The sequence below is a fragment of the Peromyscus maniculatus genome, chromosome 12 (genome assembly GCF_049852395.1).
Source record: "Peromyscus maniculatus bairdii isolate BWxNUB_F1_BW_parent chromosome 12, HU_Pman_BW_mat_3.1, whole genome shotgun sequence".
Taxonomy (NCBI): domain Eukaryota; kingdom Metazoa; phylum Chordata; class Mammalia; order Rodentia; family Cricetidae; genus Peromyscus; species Peromyscus maniculatus.
The window spans coordinates 14,313,214-14,329,771 of record NC_134863.1 but is presented as its reverse complement, the minus strand read 5'-3'; the positions used below and the strand labels follow the sequence as shown (position 1 = coordinate 14,329,771).

At 44.6% G+C, this 16,558-nt stretch overlaps 1 protein-coding gene across 1 annotated transcript; it reads right to left on the bottom strand.

Annotated features, from left to right (window-relative positions):
* Nucleotides 1-269: 269 nt before the first annotated feature.
* On the bottom strand, nucleotides 270-16,540 carry Dnajb11 (DnaJ heat shock protein family (Hsp40) member B11). The gene is made up of 10 exons (XM_006985053.4): nucleotides 16,162-16,540; nucleotides 10,580-10,736; nucleotides 7,574-7,671; nucleotides 6,099-6,231; nucleotides 3,715-3,857; nucleotides 3,246-3,328; nucleotides 2,980-3,037; nucleotides 2,008-2,119; nucleotides 1,597-1,756; nucleotides 270-950 (listed from the first exon to the last, which is right to left on the bottom strand). Exons 1-10 carry the CDS (start codon nucleotides 16,227-16,229, stop codon nucleotides 886-888), a joined length of 1,077 nt encoding a protein of 358 aa, XP_006985115.1. The 5' UTR covers nucleotides 16,230-16,540; the 3' UTR covers nucleotides 270-885.
* Between the last annotated feature and the right edge of the window lie 18 nt (nucleotides 16,541-16,558).

Sequence of the window (16,558 nt, the reverse complement as noted above, 5' to 3'; positions counted from 1 at the left end):
CTCCCACACACTGCAACAGCAACCGCTCCACTGCCCTGAAACAGAGCAGATGCGGCAAGAAGTCCTAAGTCCTGGAGAAATGGGGGAGATTCACAAGTCAAGTACGCTCAAGCCTGGTAGCATCTGAATCGGGTACCACTAGAAGAAAAAACACTTGCGGTTCTAATATTTATTTTCTAGAGCCAGCCATCTTAGTTCCTAAACTAATAGGTTTCTGGTCATAAGGCCAACCGGGATGGATAGACAAAAGTAGTTTCTAAACAGTAAAATGCTCATATCAGATTTTATTATTATCGAAGAAAACGAGAAACTGTGTTCTCTCAGACAGTAGGTCTTTGTGTGACTTGAATTCGTGTAGCTCAGTCTCTGATCTATTAGGTTTCTTCCAGCTCGTTGCTATGAGACAGATACCGTGTGTTCAGTGGGGCCTGGGGTCATATGCTGTGTGTCCATCTTGCTTGATGGGAAGAACACCCATCCACTCACAGGAAAAAAAAACAGGAGTCCAGGAAAAAATAACAACAAGATGTATTTAAAAACAGACTTCTCCAGTTTGCATTTTGAAATAGCTAACAATTATCTCTAACCCCTCATCTGGTTTCCTGTGCTCTGGCATCCTGAGAGGTTTCTCCTTGGACCTCGGGCAGCAGCACCAGACATTATATCCCCAGAGGGAGAGGTATTAGTTAACCTTCTGCCGGCCATTCTTGTCTGAATGCAATAGACAGATTCTCAAACCTCTTATTCATGACATGACGATCATCAGGGAAAAAAAAAAAAAAGCCGAACTTGCATATTGAAAATAATGAAACACACACAAACCCCCTGCAGATAATAAATACCGCTGATCCACCTATTTCAACCAAAGTCCGATTTCTTTCACTCCTAATAGCCCTGCAGTCCGTTGTACACCTTCTGCACGGATCCTTGCTTGAGCAGATGCTTGACACCTGCAGAAGGATGAGTGAGTGACGAGTCAACAACAACGTGACTTCCCCAGGGTCTGCACAGGTGTCATGGAGAGGCCACACGGCTGGATGACAACCCCCCGTTTCCAACTTCACATGTGCACATCTCAAAACATACACACACACACACACACACACACACACACACACACACACACACACACACACACACACACACACACGAGCACTTGTTTGTCAAGGGCCATCCCCCAACCTCCTGAAGCTCCAGGAAAGGAGAACATGCAAAACAAGGGGACGAAATCCCTCCAGCTAATCTTCAGCTCCTTCTCTCCCGCTCTTCCGTCAGTTTCGCCCTTTACACTCACAGCAGGTGCAGCTTTCAGGTAGCACAGAGCAGCTCACCCCCAGCCTCCAATTCTCCTATATCTATCTCAGCTTCCTTTTTCACCTAAGTGACTGTCTCCCTTCCTTATTACTCCCTCCGTACACAGCCTTTAGTGAACAGTGACAGCAGGCTTTCTTAGAGCCTTTACAGAGCAAGGCCATGTCTCATGCCTCCAGAGGGTGTTGCTATTCTGCTTTCATATATTCAACCCACATGCATATGTGTACACACACACACACACACACACACACACACACACACACACACACACACACACACTACCTTCTTTTGCGTCCTCTGTCAGCTGTTCTTTTGGAAAATCCACATCAAAAGTGATTATCAAAGAGCCCTTGATGTTGTTGTTGTCAAAGTTGGGGAGCCCTTCCCCTTTCTTCCAGAGCTTGGCTCCTGGCCTGGTAATCTTATCCCGGGAAATATGTACCTGGAACGCAGAACGGAACCAAGTGGAGAGGGACAGGCACATCCTCAGTCCGTCACACAACTTCTAGTGAGCACTGGCGACAAGCTAATGTCACAGCTCAGCAGGCACAGAGAGACAGAAACACAGACGCTGCTGCTGACTGGTCAGTAGCAGGGCCAGGGGACAGCGGCAGAGGACCAGAAAGGAGCCTCTGGTTCCAGATAACCTAAACCCACCCCATGACCACAAAGCTGGAAGGCTGGCGTGTTTACCTTGTGACCATCCAAGTGAGTGATGTCCATTTCAAAGCCAACCAGAGCCTCAACTAGTGAGATTGTCACATTTGTGTACAAATCATCCCCTCTCCTCTCAAATATACGGTGCCTGAAGCGGAAAAAGGTAAAAAGTGCTTGAAAAATCTTACAAAAAGATGCACACAGTCAACATTTGACATGCCTTTGCATAGGGCAGTGGCTGAGATGATAGAGTTGTGGAAGTCATATGAACTCAACTTCTAAGGAGTGTACAATCAGCAGAAGTACATGAAGGTGAGGAAAACCATCAACCATTAGGTTATAGAAAAGAAAGACAATGCTTGGCTGGGAACCCAGTGGAAACAATGTTTTAGTCAAGCCTTAAACACAGACCTATCACTGGTTTCCAAGTAGTTAATGAGACAATAATAAACAAGAAAGCCTGAATCCTGGGCACAAGCCTGTTTAAGAAGGGACCACTGAACAGTAATGTGACTGCAGGGCCTTTTACGGAAAACAGCTGCTGCACCCCTCGATTTCCGACTGCCGAATGCCTCTCATTTACAGCTCCTTTCGTCTCTGGTTTTGAGACAAGATCTCGTGTGCCCCAGGCTGGAGGACCTAGAAATCCTGATCTGCCTCTCTACCACTGAACACTGGATTAAAGGAATGTGCCACCCAGCCTGGTTTATACAGTGCCAGGACCAAACCAGGGCTCTGCCCATGCTAGGCAAGTAGTCTACCAATGCCCAGCTCTCTTTCAATTCTTACCAAGTCTTTCTTCCAGCATCTTTTGACTTTTTAAGTCCTAAGGAAACAACTGGGGCTCAAGGCCAGCCCTCCCCTCCTGTCTTCAGGACTGTTGCAGAGTTAGAAATCATTACTTATGGTACAGGACGCATAAAACAGAAGAAAAAGTGTAGACACATTGTCTCATAATCACTCAGGGGAGAAGCAGGGGGAGAGGCGCCTCTCCCAGTGGATACCTACTTGACAACTTTGATTCGGAATCGTAAGTCTCCGGGTTCTCCGTCCACATGAGGCTCACCTAGTCGGAACAGTTCAAAGACCAGAAGTTACGCAAACCCAACATGTATTTATGTGGCACTTGAGTGATTTTTAAATCCACTGCCTCAGGCAGTCCTCTGTCGAGTCTGTCTGGGAAGGCAGTGTCTCCCTCCTCACACATTCCAGGTAGCCATTAAGATATGAGATAAGGCAGAAGTGAGTTAAGATAATAAACACCAGCGTCTCACCTTCTCCAATAAAGGGGTACTCCATGCCATCTCTCACGCCGGGCTCTATTTCTACTTCTAGTGTCCGTTCTTCATTCACTAATCTGAGACAGATGGAATTACAAAGGGAAAAGAAAATATTATCGAAGCCCCAGATGTAATCAGCTTTATCACTGTGCTGGGAGCCTTTTCTTGGACAGCCGCACTGTGCTGTTGGCCAAAGCTCTCTGGGCCTGTTTAGGGCTCCCAGATGCCAGCACTCAGAGCAGAGTCTGCGTCACACAGACATCAGGGTTGCTCTCAGTCAGAGCTGGAGGGAAGCAAACTCTGCCACAGGTAGCTCAGACATGAAAGGTGCTGCCTCGGAGCTTGGAGACATGCACTGCACTGCTCTCTCTTGATAGAACGTGGCGAGGGAGGGGACAGCCAGGTGGAGACAGTCAGAACACTCACGTGTTTGGAGGAGACCCACAGCGGGCCCCTCACTTACTTGACATTGGGGCACTCGTCACACACCACCTCCTGGGTCATCTGGAAGCGCCCCGGTCCCAGCTGTGTGGTTCGCATCTCCTGCCGACAGTTGCATTTCCGTTTGCCAGGAGCCTGCCTGGCTACAGGCTTGTTTCTAACTACCTAAGAATGCATGAAACAGCCTTTAGTTTCCTCAGTGGAGCAGTGCTCTGCACACATGCCTTCTCGGCCAGCTATTCCTCACAGAATCTGGAAGTTCACAGAACTCTGGGGGTACAAATGAAACCCAGCACAAGAACGAAGCAAACATATATTTAACGACTCCAATCTCAACTCAAAGCTGTAGGAGTAGAGAGAGGGTAATAAGAAGAGACTCCAAAACAAGGTAAAACACCAGCATTTCCAAGGCACACCCAGGGCCACTGAATGAAAGCAGCTCATGGGATTACTATGTTATTAAGAAATCTGAGTTGTGTAAAACATACCCCCCTACAGAACAATCACAGTGTTCAAACACTGCTGTGTGGCTACCATCCAGTTCTACGATTAATCTCCCCAAACCACCGTTTTCTGTTTTAGGCAACCTAGTCTAAGGCTAATCCCCAGTGCTATCACCATTCAGACACCAACATATAAGAGACGACAATCATCTCTATGTAGCTGTTTTCAAACATCAATCATATATATAAACATATACATAATATATATGTATATCTATAGGATTTATATATCTATATCTCCTTAACTACATAGGGAGTTTGTGACCTTGTGGCCAGTATGGACTGTGTGATACTTTGTCCCAAAAAAACAAAACCAAAAGGAACCTATTTTGGGGCTGGAGAGATGGTTCAGCAGTTAAAAGCACATATTGTTTCTGTAGAGTTTGATTTCCAGCATCTACATCTGATGCCCTGAACACCTACACTTGTGTGCACATGGCTCCACACAGACATACACCAAACTGAAAATAAAATAAACTTGAAAAAAAAGCCCCGCACTCTTGTGTCTGTGTAATTGCACGGCACTGTGCTCATGTAGCGAGGGGACACATGTCTGGAGAACCCCCTAGCAGTGCCGCAGACCCCTCCAGACATGCGCACACTCATCCCATCCCACAGTCTACAGTAGCTTGTCTTCTCACGCACAGTGAGGAAAGAGCAGCACCATGGTTAAGTAAATGACAGGGTTTCAAAGTATGCAGTCCAGCTGCAAAGTCCATTCCAAACTTCAAAGGAGACAACCTCAGGATGAAGATGGCAAACTTTAACAGAGAATAAAGGACAGCTTTCACGTTTTAGAGTAGATTTTTAAAATAGAAGACTCAAAAATTAACAATTACAGATCAGATTTTTTCACATTAAAATGAACACTTGTATTAATTAAAATAAATCTTAAGTATCGTATAAAGACAAGTTCTATTATAAATGGGTAGATGTATCTGTACTACAGCTAACAAAGACAGTACAAAAATGAAGCGATCTTACAAATCAACAAGAGAAAGAGAAAGCAGGGCATATGCAAAGGGTCACTTCACAGGAGGAACGGACAGGGCCACGAAGGGATGCTTGTCCTAGCTGGTAACTAAGACACACAGACCACAAGGAGATAACATGCCAGACCCATTCTAATAATTCCAAAGATTAGAAAGGGAGCAGGGAATATCCCATACAGGTAGGGTACCTGCCTAGCATGTGGGAAGCCTTAGGTTCAAGTCCCACAGCTCCAGAACTGGAGGGCGGGGGAGCAAATATCTATGAAGCCTCATGCACTGCCATGGCATGCTGAGTGCTGACACAATCTCAAACACACTATGGCATTTTCCTGTAAAGCATGAACATGTGCTAACACAGCCCAGTCTACTCTTACACTTATCTATGTAAGAGACGTCCTTGCTTATGTGTAACTAGACTATGTACTACAGGAATGTCCACGTAGAGGGCTCAGGGAGTTAAAAACCAAACCCAACCAAAGCCTCCTATTGATGGTCACAATGAGATTGTGTTCAGAGCCTGCAGCTGTAAGCAAACGACTCATGGTGACAAAAGTCTGTCTAGAAATGGATGGCATGCCATTTTCACAGACTCACAGACAACAGAAACACACTGGAGAGGTTCTTGTGTGTGTAACAGACCAGAAGAGCAACGGTAAAGTTATCCCTGCAGTGGGGCAGGGGATGGGATACGGAAGCAGCACACAGGCAGGTAAAGCATGGTACTGTGTCGCTGAGTTCTTGGGCTAGATAGTGAGTTCAGTTTGTGACCATTACGAATTAAGGATGATAACTGTGTGTCAGTCACTACCTCTTGTCCTCTAAAAGACAGAAAACACACTAAAATCTCTGACTTTCGGTCAAAAGTACAAGTTCTGCACGTCAGTCTGAGTAGGTGTGTTGTGGGAACTTACTTCCACAAAGTTTCCCGCGTAGACTTCTTCTAAAGTGACTTCTAGATCTACGATGATGTCACTTCCTCTTGGAATATTTCTGTCCTGCTGACGAGGGGTTCCTCCAAACATGAAGCCAAAATCTCCAAAGAAGCTGTAGATACACAGCAAATTCGTCAGCACAAAGAACTCAAATCCTATGTCTCACAATTATTTATTTTCTTCACATTAATAAAATACTGCTTCCTACCAGCACACTATATAAAACAGACATTTTTAATATGCCGGAGTCAAATATCATAAAAATTTTAATTTACATAATATTAGGTTGCCTCCTGCTATAAAAAACACTTACTCTTAATACAATATAATCCATACATAAGAGCAATATAGGAACACACAGTATGTCAGTGGATTCAATGTTGGACTCAATGAAATAATCCATTCAATACTGAGGAAAATCCAGACGTGACAGACTTACTGAAAAAAAGGGTTAATATATAAAATCCTGTGCAATTTGAACTTTCTGGTTAATTTAAGGATTTCTTTTCTTTTCTTTTCTTTTTCAAGACAGGATTTCACTGTGTAGCCCTGGATGTTCTGGAATTCTCTTTGCAGACCAGGCTGGCCTCAAACTCAGAGATGCACCTGCCTCTGCCTGGGATTAAAGGTGTGCACACTATACCTGGGCTAATTTAAGGAATTCGTTAAGGGTAATCCGGAACATTTTGCAGATTGCATGTGTCCACTACACGTGCTCTTAAGAGATTAACCTTGACAAAGAAGCTACCACTCTGTACAAAAGCCTTGGGCACTAGTTTAAAGTTGAAAGGCAAAGCCTCCACAGGAAGTCCTGGCCCGTACAAGGTAAAAATCAGTGCCTGGAGGTAAGAAGAACTACTTGGAGTTGGATAAAACAGTGTTTTTGAGTTGTTCTGGTGCGTGCTCTCCTAAGCCTTCAGCTGAAGAGGAAGGACTGAGTTGGAGAGGGGAGCTTCTCTTTCTGACATCCCCAGCGTCACTTCAGTGGTCAGGGGGAAGAGGCGCTTCCCTGACAGGCTCAACAGACAAGCTACCATCTGTAACTATTCTTACTTGAGGGGCAGGGTCACAGAATCTGAAGAAATGAACCTCACTCCATGCGAGTGCAGACTCAAACATTTTTCTATTTATAATTATAGAGCTGAACTTGGATTAGACCTCCTAGTATAAAACATCATGACATAAGGAGATTCAAATGTCAACAAGGAGGGGTTCAGTGAGGAGAAGTATTTGTTAGCATTCCAGGTATCCTGAATTCCCAGAAAGCCAAGTGCAATAGAAGATCAAGAGACCCTATGAATTCCTTCTCTGATGAGGACTGTCATAGCCACCCCTCTGTTGTCCACAGGATGAGACAGAGGCAACTCTGCCCTCTGCTTCCAAGAATAATTCATTTAGTGCCTAAGTGGTCCAGTCTCAGAGTGTAATACTTTGCAAATGGGCAAATAACTTACTGTGAAAAAATGTCCCCATGGGAGCTCTGGTGGCCATCTTTCAAGCCTTCTTCACCATAAGTGTCATACTGTTTTCGTTTTTCACTATCTGACAGAACCTGGGGATAAAGGCCAGTGGGGAAAGGGTTATACTCTGTACATCAGCTAAGGTATATTCATGTTTACGGCTGCTTTCCACTCTGACCTGGAGTTCCTAAATCTTTCCAGTGAGTGTAATTTTCATTATGTATGCTACTACGGCATATTTAAAGTCGTTATCTTTTGTCTGTTTTGGAGTTTTGAGATAAGGTCTTGCTATGTGTCTCAGGCTGGCCTAGACTTCCAAATGTAGCCCAGGCTGGCCTCAAACTCATGCTCAACCTGACTTAGTCCCTTGAGTTGGACTGCAGACATGTAGCACCACGTCTGGTAAGCTGTTTCAACAGACGGAATTCTTTGGTGCACTGTCTAGTCTACATTGCTCAGTTCATGCTTTTGACCACTAGTTAGCAAATCTGATTTAGTACTTTAAAAATGGTATTTAAGAAATGTGAGCCGGGCGTTGGTGGCGCACGCCTTTAATCCCAGCACTCGGGAGGCAGAGCCAGGTGGATCTCTGTGAGTTCGAGGCCAGCCTGGGCTACCAAGTGAGCTCCAGGAAAGGCGCAAAGCTATACAGAGAAACCCTGTCTCGAAAAACCAAAAAAAAAAAAAAAAAAAAAAGAAATGTGACTGTGAAGGTCGAGAAGGTATCAGGAAAGAGGGGAGATGGACTGCTCAGGCTAATTTTCTAGGCAATTTAATTCCAAGGCTTATTCTGTAAGCTCTGTGCTATACTATGTTGATAAACTGTAAACTAGAATATAACCATGACAGATTATCATGAGTGACAGATGCACTATGTCTTAAAAACACTACCCCACCCTGCAACGTACACTGCATATTAGAAGATTGACATGCCAAGAGAACTGAATCATGGGCCCTGAAGTTAAAATCCATAGCTATATTTTCATGCCTTGGTATGCATAGAAATCCATTTGTAGAAGAATGCTGTCTGCTTTAAAGTGTGTGTGTAAGTTTGTGACATCTTCAGGTCAAGAAATATTATTTGTTGAGAAATATATTGTTGAGAAAATATTAATGAACACTACTCTATGTTCCTTAGAGTCAATTTCACTGCCTGAGAGAACTTTGCTTAATATTTGTATGATCCAAAGGATGTAAGAAAAAAATTGCTTTCTAAGCATATAAAAATTTGCCTTTAACATGCAAGAAAAAAAATGTATATAGGGGATTGATGAAAACTAAGTATAAATATATGAAATTCCCACAATCAAATCCATTACTTTGTATGTTAATTTTAAAAAGGGCTGGAAAGATGGCTCAGCAGTTAATAGCATCTTTTGCTCCTGTAGAGGGCCTGGATTTGGTTCCTAGCACCCACATGGTGGGTCATAGCCATATGTAACTCCAGTTCCAGGGGATTCAATGCCCTCTTCTGATTTCCACAGGCAACAGGCATTCACAAAGTGTACCTACAGACAAGCAGGCAATAAATCCACCCACATAATTTTTTTAAAAGCTTATTAATTAAAAAAAGAAAAAAAGAGGGGGTGCTGAAGAGATAGATGGCTTATGGTTAAGAGCACATGCTGCTTTTGCAGAGGACCCACGTTTGATTCTTAGCAGCCATGCTGGGTGGCTCACAACCGTCACCACGGCTCCAGGGTTATCTGACGCCTCTGGCCTCTGTGGGCATCTTCTGTACTCATACGCACATACACATGTACAAATAATAAAAATAAAGGTTGAAAACAAAATATAAAAAAGGTCTTTCATTTTAGAAACCTGAAGCATATAAACACTTATGTACATTTGAAAATTAAAGAGCTTTAAATCTCCTTGGACACTGTAAACTGCTCACTGTATTGCTCAGGCTGGGCTTAACACCTGAGCTCAAGCGATACATTTAGCTCAGTTTTTAGGTAGCTAGAGTCATCACAGGTGCTTTTCACTATACTCAGCCTATTTTAAGTAAGGGGGTTGGGGGGAGTACTTGATTAGTCAACTAATATTCAGACTCTTAACTAGCTAAAATGCTAATGGTAATCAGCAGAGGGAAAAAAAAAGAACCCTTTGTTTGTTAATGAGTCTTTGAACTGTATTAACATTCTGATTTGTGCTCACTAATTTACCTGGGGGAAAGGCAAACAGGTATGAATGATACAAAGAAAAAGGGAAATCTGCAGTAATACCACAAAGGTTGTTAGGGTCAAATAAACTTCAATTTCACAAGTGAGATAGATATGTACGGCCTGCTCAGGTCATGGATAAAGAACACCGCAGATTCATTATCAAGAGTAGCACGAAGCCAGGTGTGGTGAGGCCAGCCTGGTTTACATAGTTCCAGGACAGCCTGAGCTACATAGCGAGACCTTATTGCAGAAAAAAAAAAGGTGTAAATCCAGCTTTCCTAGGAAGTATTTTTGAGCACTGGGTTCCTAGCAAATAATAATACTATTCCTGGGAGACAGTACAAAATGTGAAGTGTGTGTCTCACAAGAAACAAAACATTATGTGTCATTTTAGGGGTCACCAACCCTCTCAAATTTACACATGGGCCCAGGTTAAGAATTTCTGTCAGAGGGGCTGACAAGATGGTTCAGCCATTAAAAACATTTGATGTCCTTGCAGAGGACCGGAGTTTAGTTCCCAGTACCCACATTGGGCAGCTCACAATCACCTGTAACTCCAGGTCCAGGAGATCTGATACCTCTTCCAGCCTCTATGGGCCCTCACACATACCTGGCATACGTACACACAAACATATACAAATACATAAAAACAAACCTCTAAAAAGGCAGGAAATGGAATCTGTAGATAATGACTACAATCTGGGAGCACATACTATTTTCACTTTTATGTCCTACCTGTTTTCACACAGAAATGACCTGAGGGAGGCCTCTCTGCATTCTGGTCTTTCCCCTATCCACGGGTTCTGTTCTTATTTTTGTTTTCATGACTCACCTCATAAGCAGCACCCAGATCCTGGAATTTCTCCTGGGCTTGGGGGTCATCAGGGTTCCGGTCAGGATGAAGCTGCAGGGCCAGTTTCCTGTAGGCCTTCTTAATGTCCTTTATGGAGGCACTTCGAGGCACCCCCAAGATCTTATAGAAATCTCGCCTGAGAGGACGGGCAGACAAGACGTCACTAGAGAGCTCTGTATTACGTTTAAAAGTTACTTGTTTATTCTTTGACAACTTTATGTGTGTATACAATGTTCTCTGGTCATTCCCACCCGACTTCCTTATCATCTCTCACACCCCTCACTCACACCGAAACCTTCCTTCTTCCCAATAAGCCCCCCTTTTCTACTTTCACATATCTTATTTTTTTGTTTGCTTGTGGCCCACTGAGTTTAGTCAGGGAGACTCACATAAGTGTGGGCAGGGAGTATTTACTGGAGCCTGGGCACCTACCAGAGGCTGCATCCATAAAGAAAAATGACTCCCCTCACCCGGCAACCATTAACTGTCAATAGCTCTTCCCTGGGGGTGGGGTGGATGAATCACATTGTTTGTTTGTTTTTAAATTTATATGTTTGTCTGAGCCATCTCTCTAGCTCTTTATTACATTAAAAATTACGTGTATGTGTGTGTACCTGTCTGTCTATATGTGTACCACATGGAGGTGATGGCAGAGTGCAGAACCTTCACAGTTGTGGGCTGCCTGATGTGGGTGCTGGGAACTGAAACCCAGTCCTCTGTAAGAACAGAACAGCTCTTAATCACTCAATTATCTTTCCAGGCCCAGGGTGTCTTACATTTTTAAAAGTGGAAAGTATTTTTTCTCCCTTTACAGTACGGTCTACTTATAGAAGCATGTGAATATAAAGATGATGGTATATGTGATATGTGCACATACACAAAAAGAATGAATAAGAAAGGAATATGCTAGACTTTGTAGTCTCAGACACTGAAGTAATGGTAATGAGAGGCTATGATTTGAGGCAGCTCGAAAACAGGCAAAGCACTGGTGACATCCTTCTTTTAGAATTACCTTCAGCAGAGAAACTATTTGTGTGTTTTATGGCTCCATGTTACTTCCAGCTAAAAACCAAACAACCCAATTAATTCTCTCTCTATTCCCTACAATGGCTCCAAATGATTGTTTTTAAAGAATTTATTTTATTTTTAATTATGAACATCTCTGTGTGTTCACGTGTGGGTGCAGGTACCCTGGGAGTTGAGAAAAGCTAGATCGCCTGGATCTGGAGTTACAGGTGCCTGTGAACCACCATGTGGGCGCTGGGGTCCTCTGTAGGAGCAGCAAGTGCCCTCAACTGCTGAGCCATCTCTCCAGCCCCACCTCAGAGACTGTTTCCAAAGGTCAAATAATATCAAGAGAGAGTTATCTTTATCCACAAAGATTATGTCATATAAAAGTCCAAACAGTAGCACTTTGGGAACATTAAGTCAGATGGACTGACTTAAGGAGTTAAAATAAAAGGCTAAGCAAAGTCTAAATAATAACTCTGAAGGAAGAATAACACTCATCTGTATGTAAGGATCATAGTGTGTTTTGCTGGAAAATATATATTTCATACATTCATTGCTAGTAACTACACTAATTTGCTGAGATCAAGTCTTTATGTCAGACAGCCTCTAAAGTTCACACACTATATCCTGGTAGTTGAGAATACGCATATAATATGAATTGGGACATAAAGTAGAGAACATTTCCTGGGAGTACAATGGAATCAGCCATAAAAGGGTTCTCTGTAGGAAGTGTTAATGGAAAGCTAGAGTAAGACTATAAAAGACATTGCAGGGAAGGGCCATATCCAGCTCACCAAAGAACCAGTAAATACTCCCTGAATGAGCTGAAGGCATACAAGTGCTCACAGCATCTATTTTTTTTTTTTTTGCCAGAATTTTAGCTACTAGAATTTATTCTGGAAACATTATCTCAATAATAGGCTAGAAAAGTCACACAATGGACACTAACATAGTGTGGATTGTAATCTTAAAATATATGGGCAAAATGAACTGGGGAACCAAGACGTAAGACAGAATCTTAAAAAATGTATTTTATGGCCTGGCATGTGGCTCAGTCACTAGAGTGCTTGCCTCTAATTCATGAAGCCCTGAATTCATGATGGCATACACTTATAACCCAGGCTTTCAGGAGGCTGCGATTAGCTTATACTCTTAGTCACAATGCTTGAAAAGTAATTTAGTTATTTTAATCATTCGGTCAGTGTTTGGGGTTGGTTTTTATAGACAGGGTTTGAACTCACTATGTATCTGAAGGCTGTCTTGAACTCCTGATCCTCCTGCCTCTACCTCCCAATGCCAAGTTTACAGGCATATAAGCCATGTCCAGCTCAACTATATAACTGTTTTCGAGACTAGGTCTTCCTGTAGGCCTGGCTGTCCTGGAACTCACTCTGTAGAGCAGGCTGGCCTCGAACTCACAAAGATCTGTCTGATTCTGCCTCCCGAGTGCTGGGAAAAAAACATGTGCCACCAGGCTCAGCTCAACTTTATCATTTTTAAAACTTATAACACACAGGAAGTCTCTACCTCATCTGTAAAGACTTGACATCTCATGAGAAAGGAATCAGCTATTTAATAACAATGAAAAGGCTAACTATATAGAGAGTGAGGCTTACTTAAGTAATATTCTTAAGAATATGCTTCTGGAGGGGGATGGGGCAAACAAAACTAAGGATGTTAACAAAAACAAACCATGGAAAGCCACTGCTTTGTTAGCTAAGTCAAAAAACATATTACCCCCCTCCCCACCATGATCTTAAAGTGTGTACTACTCTTACAGAGGAGTTGAGTTCAGTTTTCAGCATCCCTGATAGGTGATTTACAGCCACCTTTAACTCCAGGTCTGAGGAATTCAACACCCTTTTCTTGCTTCCGTGGGCACCTGTACTTACATGTTCATGCATGTACATGTACTTAAAAATCAAATCTTAGAGACAGACAGATGGAGGATTCTGAACATAGGTACCCTGCATGTGGACAATGTTTCGCTTAGAAGGCATGGATCATGAAGTGAAAAGTCTCAGTGACGGGTGTGAGAAACTTCCCTATGAGTTATGAGTCAGAGAGGCCCCCCAAACAAGAGACTATTGCCATTGCTCACTAGATGCCCAATTAGATGCCCAAGATGGAAGCCCCTACTTTTGGTGACACACACACTTTGGTTACAGGACATAGAGAAATCAGGCTGGATACGACATGAAAACTTCCTCCCTCCTGGCCAGCTTTCATGACACCAGAAGGTTATTTGGCTGTGTGAGGAGAAAACTTACTAATACTGACCAAAAAGGCAAGATGTACCCACATCAGGTACAATAGTGATGTGAAGATTATGGGGTTAACCTACTGCTTTCTGATTGGATTTGAGGCCTGCTACACAGAAGGGAATTCATATCTGGTAGGGTAAAGCTGTTGGAAAGCCTATGGCTAGGGAGGTTATAGGCCCTGGGGCAAGAAGAGACTATTACCGTTGTTTTGCTAAATAGACATGTGGTTTTTAGGTTATACCTATAATATAATTAATAATATATCTTATAAATATTTAGGTCCTATCTATAGATCCACAGGCTCTCAGCTTTGGTCCCAGAGGCTTCTTTCCATAGGTGGCAGTGTTAATGCATCAACATAATTGGTCAAAGCGTGGAGAATAAATAGGTAATGGACTGCTGAGTGCGCAGTCTTAAATGGAACATCTGTTTAACCTTCCCCGCCTCTCCCCAAGTCCCCAAGGTTCAGGGAACACTGGGAGGTGGGGCAGACAGAATGTAAAAGCAGGGGAAGGGGAGGAGTCTTGTCAAAGCCCACCTTCTGGAAATGGCACTCATGAATTCACGCAAGTTATGGCTACCTGAATAAGACTTTCACAGAGAGCAAGCCAACACCATTAGTCACCACCGTTCCAGCAGGCAGCACCAACTAACTGGACTCAGTCAGTCACACGATGGCGGGGGGGGGGGGGGGGGGGGGGGCATGTTGGGGTGTGCCCAGGGTGTGTGTGTGTGTGTGAGTGAGTGTGTGTGTGTGTGAGATTAGGTAGGTATGATTACATTGTGTGTGTGAAATTGTCAGAGAAATAAGTAAAAGTTTTTTTTTAAAGAGGTAAAAGGTTAAATGACAGCCCCGGAAAATGGCCAGTATAGCTCAGTGTCAACATACTCCCCAGAGGCTACTTTATGAGCCACTAAAGTTTAAAGCTATAATATCAAAAAATATTAGAATTTGCCAGGAATGTCACTCATGCCTGCAATTTTAGCACGTGGGAAGTGGAGGCTGAAGGATGATGAAGGAGTTCAAGGTTGCCCTTAGCTACATACTGAGTTCCTCAACTCCCAACTCCAAAATTTTATGCTGATGTTTTCTTAAATACTTTGGGTACTCACAGCTTAGCCAAACTAAGGGAAAACAATAAAGCATATGTAAGAGATGTTAACTTTTAAAAATTTATAAAGTATTTCACAAGAAAAAAATGACAAAATTTAGGCATATATGCAAAGAGTAAAAAACATAAAGAAAATAACTTTAAAAGCTATTTGAGGTAATGCAACAACCTACACATTATCAGAATCTGACACCTACTAGTCTGGGGTGTGTTTTTATTATTTTTTGTGCTTCCTTATTTACTTGAGATAGGGTGAGATGTAGGCCAGGCAAGCCTGGAACTCACTCTGTAGCTGAAGATGACCTTGAATTCTGATCCACCTGTTTTCACCCGCCAAAAGCTGGGATTAAGGATGCAGGCACTCTAAACACAAGTCTTCTATACCACATCCTGAGTCATCAGAACTCTAGGGTCGTGTGTTTTTAAATGCTGGGAGAACCTCAGAGTCTGCTCTTTTTCCCTGGACGGAGGCACAATGTTTCTCCCCCGGTTTCAGAACATTGATAAAGTTCCTTCAGGCCTGTGTGATTCACAGGAGTGGCGTGAGGCTAGAATCCCAGTTTTTTATTACCTGTTAGTGAACTGCTCTTCCGAGTCATACCTAACCCAGCTCAAGGAGGAACCATGGAGAGAGACAGTGAGGCAAGTTGACAGGTCAGGCTCGCTAGCCCGAGAAGGTGGGAAGGACGAAAGCTCTCTAAAGAGGGTTGTTGCTCCCTCAAGCCAGTGTCCTTCGGTCTGAGCTTGGCCTCCTTCCGTGCATCTGACTTGGCACCACGGCCCACCCACTTTAGTGTCAGACCCTCTGAGGCTTGCTGCAAGCTGGGTGGTTACCTCGAGTCCCGCGCGGGGCAAAGACGTGGTTGTAGCCTCAACCCCAGCTCGGCACTCACTACCTTCCTTCCCCCGAGTCCCGCGACCCTACTTCTGCTCACAGCCACCGAACTCCCCCCAATGCCCCACGTAGTAATGTGGCTCTGCAACCAACTCCCGGGACTCTTCTGGGGAAACCTGGCTCCGCAAGGGCCAGCCTGGCCCGCACTAGCCCTCCTCCGTCCCTCGGCCGGGCAGTGCGGCTCCCTCACTGCCCGGATTCCTCGATGCCACCCGCGTCCCCCCCTTCTCAGCAGAGGCCGCCCCGCGGGCCCCGCGCCGCGCGGAGCCCCTGCCTCACCCGGCCATCACAGCCCCGATGAGGTACAGCAGCAACAGGCAGAAGGTGCTCAGGTTCTGCGGGGCCATGGTGTCGCCCGGTTCCCGCACTCTCAGCCTCCCGCGCCGCTGCGTCCGCGCGACCAGCCCTTCCGGCCCGGAGAGGCCGCCTCAAAGGCCGGGTCTCTCTTGGCCCCGGCCACCGAGACAGCTAGCGCGCCCCCTCCTCTTCGGCTGCCACTTCCCGGGAGCCCCGGAGCCGGCGAGCAGCCAGGCGTGGGCCAATCGCCGCCGGGGACATCACACGCGGCCGCCGCCCCGCAGCCAATCGGCGCGGTACACTTCACCTCCGAGGCGGCGCGGGCAGCCAGTCAGCGCACGGGACCGCAGCCGCCGCCGCCGGCCAATGGGGGGCGGAG